The sequence below is a fragment of the Aethalodelphis obliquidens genome, unplaced genomic scaffold, assembly GCF_003676395.1.
Source record: "Aethalodelphis obliquidens isolate GAN/ISIS:26980383/991018 unplaced genomic scaffold, ASM367639v1 scaffold1552, whole genome shotgun sequence".
Classification (NCBI taxonomy): Eukaryota; Metazoa; Chordata; class Mammalia; order Artiodactyla; family Delphinidae; genus Aethalodelphis; species Aethalodelphis obliquidens.
In genome coordinates this window covers 1-6,018 of record NW_020839463.1, presented here as the reverse complement: position 1 = coordinate 6,018, position 6,018 = coordinate 1, and the positions used below count along the sequence as shown (strand labels likewise).

At 61.6% G+C, this 6,018-nt stretch overlaps 1 protein-coding gene across 2 annotated transcripts; it reads left to right on the top strand.

Annotated features, from left to right (window-relative positions):
* Nucleotides 1-2,143: 2,143 nt before the first annotated feature.
* PNMA6F (PNMA family member 6F) lies at nucleotides 2,144-5,222 on the top strand. Of its 2 annotated transcripts, XM_027100382.1 has the most exons (4): nucleotides 2,144-2,772; nucleotides 3,166-3,255; nucleotides 3,328-3,564; nucleotides 3,715-5,222. In XM_027100382.1, exons 1-4 carry the CDS (start codon nucleotides 2,385-2,387, stop codon nucleotides 4,926-4,928), a joined length of 1,929 nt encoding a protein of 642 aa, XP_026956183.1. In that variant the 5' UTR covers nucleotides 2,144-2,384; the 3' UTR covers nucleotides 4,929-5,222. The 2 variants fall into 2 exon arrangements, with proteins under 2 accessions (XP_026956183.1, XP_026956182.1); XM_027100381.1 differs by lacking the exon at nucleotides 2,144-2,772 and having other exon boundaries at nucleotides 3,169-3,219; nucleotides 3,346-3,456; nucleotides 3,565-5,222.
* The last annotated feature ends 796 nt before the right edge of the window (nucleotides 5,223-6,018 follow it).

Genomic DNA, 6,018 nt, shown 5'->3' with positions numbered 1-6,018 from the left:
CCGCAGGTACCGGGGGCCCTGGGAAGGAGTGGAGGTCGGGGGAGGGCCACGGGCTGCTCGGTTGGGAGTGGGGGAGCGGCGGCGGAGGGTAGCGGGCTGAAGGGGGGCTGAGGGAAGGGTCCCCCAGTGAGCGGGTCAGAGGGGAGGACCGCTGGCTTCCGGGGTGGCTGGTGGGGGGCGTTCTGGAGTCGGGGTGCAGAGGGTGGGGCTAATGGCTAAGTGTGGGGGAGGGCCTGAGCGGAGGGCTTCCTACTGGTCGGGTGGGGCCGGCTTTGGGGGCCAGAGGAGAGGACGACTGGCTGCGGGGGTGGGGAGGACGGGACGGGCGGGCCCCACCCCCGGGGCCGAGACGGGAGGGGAGGGCTAACGGCTGCTGCGTGTGGCGGGAGGAAGGGGGAGCTACTCCTGGCTGAGGCGGGGGTCGATGGGGAGGACTCCCGGGCGCGGGTGCGGTAGGCGTTAGGGGAGCTCCCGCCGGGGCGGGGCGTGGGGTGGGGGGCGAGGACGCTCGTGGCAGTTAGGGGGCTCCGGCTCCCGGGTGGGCGGGGGCAAGACGGGTGGGCTCTGCGTCTGGGGTACGAGAAGCGAGAGCCCCTGGCGCTGAGTGTGCTCGGGGGAGGACTCCCCGGTGTGGGGAGGTGAGAGAGGCAGTCTGACCTCTACGCATGGCGGGGCGCCCGGCTTCCAGGGCCCAGAGCGGAGCGCCACCAGCTGGTGGGTGGGGGAGGGTGTATGGAGGGGATGTAGTGCGAGGGGTCGGAGAGGAGCCGCCTGGCCACGGGGGGGCGTAAGTGAAGCTGAGAGGGGGAGGCGCTGGGGCTGCTGTGATCTGGTGGAGGCTGTTGGCCATGGCAGATGGATTTGTGGGGGTCCAGGGAGGGGCTCTGGCCCACTGCATGAGGCATCGAGAGCTTCAGGTCGCCTCTGTCCGGGTGGCACAGGAATTGCAGAGGTGGGTGGGCAGGGCAAGGCCCTGGCCTCCACACACAGTACACAGATTCTTTACGAGGGTGCTTTGCACATTCACCCGGACACGCCATACCAGAGTTGTAAAACAGTCTCCATAAATTTAGCAGTATTGCAAGTTTACATGATAAGTTTTCTCATCACGGGGGAATTTTATTTGATGGTACTAATGATAATATATCTTCAAATATTGGGAAACCCATGGATCAAAGAGAAAAATCACAGAGGGACTTAGAAAATATTTCCAAGTGAATACTAAAAAAGCACAACTTACCAAACTTAGTGGGAGGCAGCAAAAAGCGACAGGAGGAAACTGTATTCCTCTAAATGCTTCTGTTAGAAAAGAGTCAGGACATAAAATCAGTGAGCTAACAGTCCATTGAGAGATGCTAGAAGAAGAAGAGCAAAGGAAACATAAAATGAAGTAATAAGAGAGCTAAGAGAGGAAATCAGTGATAGAAAGCAAATTATGGACACGGTGAACGAAGCCACGGGCTTCTTTCAAAAGAGCAAGGAAACCGAGCAAGTCCTAGAACGATGAATCACGGAAACATAGAAAGAACGCTGATCCCCAATATGAGGAATGAAAGAGGGCCAACGTTACGGATCAGATGTACATTAACAAAGAGGATATAGGGGAATATTATGGGACATTATGGAAATGTTTATGCTAACAAATTGGAAGACTTGAAAAATTCCTTGGGAAAAAGGCAGCTTCCTAAAACTGAGGCCAGAAATGTAGAAAAGGTGACGAGCCTTCTATCTGTCTTTTTTAAAAAAATTATTTTATTTTATTTTATTATTGTTTCTTGAGTCGTACGCAACAAGTGCTCTTTTGTTATTATTTTTAAATTTTATTTTTACTTTGGGCTGCGTTGGGTCTTTGTTGCTGCGCGCGGGCTTCCTCTAGGTGCAGCGAGCGGGGGCTACTCTTCATTGCGGTGCGCAGGCCTCTCATTACGGTGGCTTCTCTTGTTGCAGAGCACGGGCTCCAGGCATGTGGGCTTCAGAAGTTGTGTCACGTGGACTCAGTAGTTGTGGCTCGTGGGCTCTAGAGCGCTGGGTCAGTGGTTGTGGCGCGTGGGGTTAGTTGCTCCGCGGCTTGTGGGATCTTCCCGGACCAGGGATCGAACCTGTATCCCCTGCACTGGCAGGTGGATTCTTAACCACTGCGCCACCAGGGAAGTCCCTAGCCTTCTATCTTGTAAATAAATGTAATTTATAAAAAAAGTTTCCTAAAGTCAAACAAACCAAACAGGGCAGGGAGGTGCTCCAGGCTGCTGCTGTGAGGGGCACTAGGGTGGGCTGTGTGGCACAAACATGATTCTCTCCTCTTTGCACCCACAGGCCGATTCCCACACTTCAACAGCCTGTGCACACCTGTTTGATCGCTTCCCCCCACCCTCAGGTCCTCGAAGATGGCGATGGCTCTGGCGGTATTGCGGGACTGGTGCAGGTCGATGGGCGTGAACGCTCAGCGATCTCTGCTCATCCTGGGAATCCCAGATGACTGCAAAGACCAGGAATTCCAAGAGGCTATGCAGGCTGCCCTGCGTTCCCTGGGCAGGTACCGAGTGCTGGGCAAGGTCTACAGAAAGGAGCTGGGGTCGAGTGTTGCCCTGGTCGAGTTTGCTGAGTGTTTAAATCGAAGCTTGCTCCCCCGCCAAATACCAGGCAAGGGAGGGCCCTGGACTGTGGTCTGCCTGCCCCAGGCCCCTGATGCTGATTCACAGGATAGACCCAATTGCCCTGCGCAGCCCCAGGGACAAGCAGTGGTTGGCAGGGCGGGTGAGGCAGGAACTGCAGGTCACTCAGGAACTGCAGGGGAGGAGGAGGCTGCAGGGGAGGCGGGAGTCGCAGGTATGGAGGGAGACACAGGTGAGGAGGAAGCCTTAGGTGAGGAGGGAGCTGCAGATGAGGAGGGAGCTGCAGGTGAGGAGGGAGCTGAAGGTGAGGCAGGAGCTTCAGGTGAGGAGGGAGCTGAAGGGGAGGAAGAAGGTGCAGGTGAGACGGGAGCTGCAGGTGAGGAGGGAGCTGAAGGTGAGGAGGGAGCTGCAGGTGAGGAGGGAGCTGAAGGTGAGGTAGGAGCTGCAGGTGAGGAGGGAGCTGAAGGTGAGGAGGGAGCTGAAGGTGAGGGAGGTGCAGGTGAGGAGGGAGCTGCAGGTGAGGAGGGGGCTGAAGGTGAGGCAGGAGATGCAGGTGAGGAGGGAGCTGTAGGTGAGGCAGGAGATGCAGGTGAGGAAGGAGCTGCAGGTGAGGAGGGAGCCTCAGGTGAGGCAGGAGCTGCAGGTGGGGAAAGATCTGAGGGTCAAGCAGGAGCTGAAGGTGAAGCAGGAGTGTCAGATGAGGAAGGAGCTGCAGGTGACGACGGAACCTCAGGTGAGGCAGGAGTTGCAGGTGAGGCAGGAGCTGCAGGTGAGGAAGGAGCTGCAGGTGAAGCAGGAGATGAAGGTGAAGCAGGAGCTGAGTCAGATGAGGAAGGAGCTGCAGGTGAGGAGGGAGATGAAGGTGAGGAGGGAGCTGCAGGTGAGGAGGGAGCTGCAGGTGAGGAAGGAGCTGAAGGTGAGGAAGGAGCTGCAGGGCTGGAAGGAGCTGAGGGTGAAGCAGGAGCTGAAGGTGAAGCAGGAGCTGAGTCAGATGAGGAAGGAGCTGCAGGTTACAGAAATGTTGCAGGCGTGGCAGGACTTCTGAGTATGGCAGGACCCACGGGCGGGGCAACGGCTGCGCCTGAGGAAGCAGTTGTGACAGCGGCAGGCGCCATGGGTGAGGCAGGGCCCGGGACCCAGCAGTGGAGGCAGGCCTCGCAGCCCGTGCTGGACAGCATGGGCTACCAGGAGCTGGGAACCTTCTCTGGGATGGAAGAGCCGGGCCACGGAGAAGGGTCCTCTGAGAGCTGGCTGGAGCAGGCCAGCCACACGCTGCACCTGTGGTGCCACGTGTCTGAGAGGGAGAGGAGGAGGAGGCTGGTGGAGAGCTTGCGCGGCCCCGCGCTGGACCTCCTGCGTGGCCTCCTGGCGGAAGATCCCGAGCTGGCTGCCCAGGACTGCCTGGCCGCGCTGGTGCAGGTGTTTGGGAACAAGGACCCCCGGGGGAGTGCTCGGCTGAAGTTCGTGACCTGTGCCCAGTGGCCCCAGGAGACTCTCTCTGCGTACGTGATGCGCCTGGAAGGCCTGCTGCAGTCGGCCCTGGAGAAGGGGGCCATCCACCCGGCCATGGTGGACCAGGCGCGCGCCCGGCAGGTGCTGACGCGGGCCCGGCTGAACGACACGCTCCGGGACACGCTGAGGAGGCGGCGGCTGATGAGGAGGCCTCCCGGCTTTGCGGGGATGCTGCGGCTCATCCAGAAGACCGAGGCCTGGGACGCCGACCCGGCTAGCAGGGAGCACTTCCCAGGGCAGGAAGAGGCCCGTGTGGACGTTGCAGTCCTGGCAGCAGCCGCCCAGGCCGCCCCGGCCCATGAGGCCATCACCGCAGGCACCACTGCACATGGCACCAAGGCCTCCCCGGCCGGTGAAGATAGCACCGCCCAGGCCGCCCGTTCCAAGGAAGGGAGCGCCGAGGACCACCCGGCACGTGAGGAGGCCAGTGCGGCAGTTGCCGGCACTGCCAAGGCTGGCGAGGCGGCCCCTGAAGACCATGGTGCCGCCAGGGCAGCCCCTGGCCCTGGGGAGACCAGCAAGGCGTCCGCGGCCACTCAGGAAGATGGAAGTGCTGCCGCCCCTGCGGGCCTAGGTCAGGCAGGACCCTCAGATGCCCCCGGGGTCCCCATGCCTGGCCGGATGGGCAGTGCTTCCCCGGTGGCCCCAGGAGGTCCTGGCTGGGAGCCAGAGGGCCTCGCCCAGGCAGGAGGCCAGGAGGCCGAGGAGACCCCCGAGGAGGGGCTCAAGCCCATCCCAGAAGAGCCGGGAAATGAGGATGGGGCTGCAGAGATGAGCCCCCCGGGGTCCACCTCGGGCCACTAGGCTCAGCAGGCCGTGGGGCTGCCAGGCTTGGAGGCAGGGGGAGGCCAGGCCTGGCAGCCTACTGGCCCCATATTAGGGGCCACTCCAGGTGCCTGGGCCTCCCTCCTGAGAGGGGACCCCTGTTCATCATCCCCTGGGGCAGGTTGCTCCCTGTACTGGCAAGCCCAAATGTGTCCCTGTAGGCCCCAGAGGGACCCAGGTGTCAAGGAACCCCCCAGCCCCCGCTCCCCTCCCCCCAACACACACACCCTAGCCATCGTCCCCCCGCAGAGCCCTGAGGTGCGCCACGTGCCAGCCAAGGCTCTGGTCTCTGTGGGCCAGTGTCGTGAGCGCAACGTGTGCTTTCTGGGCATAGATTCAGGCCCAGCGCTGCCTGTTGTTGTGGAAATGTGCATGTGTTCTCCTCTGAGCAGTTCCCCCAACCCCTGCACGGCGTGGAGACCCCGAGCCCAGTCCCAGGAGCCGGCGGGAAGGACGGGATGGACGAGGTCACAGCCAGCGCCCACCCCAGGACCTGGGAGCCCACCTGCGACCTTCGAAGGAAGACCTTGACCGGGGCTGCAGGAGGTCTGCGGGAGGACCCCAGGGCTTGTGTTCTGCTGGGCCACCCCGTTGTTCCTCGGGACTCCACGTCCCCGGCTTGGTGGCGTGCGCCCTGCTGTGGGACTGTCCTGTGCCCGCCATAGGGCAGGGCCAGGCCCCGGGCATGTGGGCCAGAAATGGAGGATCTGCCCTGGGGGGAGCGGGCATGGCCGGCGCCCATCTTCCTGGCGAGAGGCCACCCGCGGGGCCCTCAGGAAGGGAGACTGTGGGGAGATGGAGGGCCGCCGGGTGGGGTGTAGCGGAGGCACCTTTTTGAGGACCCTGGTGGGGCCGGGACCCGTGAGCTCCGGTGGCCGTTAGAAGTTCCTCTGTGTGTTGTTATGCCCTCTGTTCAATGGTTTCAGTCAATGTTTCTGTTTAATAAATTTCCCTGAACGTTTCATCTGAGTCTGGCCTCTGCTGTGGGCAATGGAGGGAAAGGGCTGCTGCGGGTGAGGGCGGGGGTCCAGAGTCCGATTCCTGCTCAGCACCCATGGGACACCTCTCC

Excerpts from the sequence above, each read along its gene's own strand:
- PNMA6F (XM_027100382.1), top strand. The coding sequence starts at position 2,385 with ATGGCGATGGCTCTGGCGGTATTGCGGGACTGGTGCAGGTCGATGGGC. Across the intron at positions 2,773-3,165 it reads GGGTGAGGCAGGAACTGCAG|GTGAGGAGGGAGCTGTAGGT; the intron begins GTCACTCAGGAA and ends CAGGAGATGCAG. Across the intron at positions 3,565-3,714 it reads AGGGCTGGAAGGAGCTGAGG|CGGCAGGCGCCATGGGTGAG; the intron begins GTGAAGCAGGAG and ends CAGTTGTGACAG.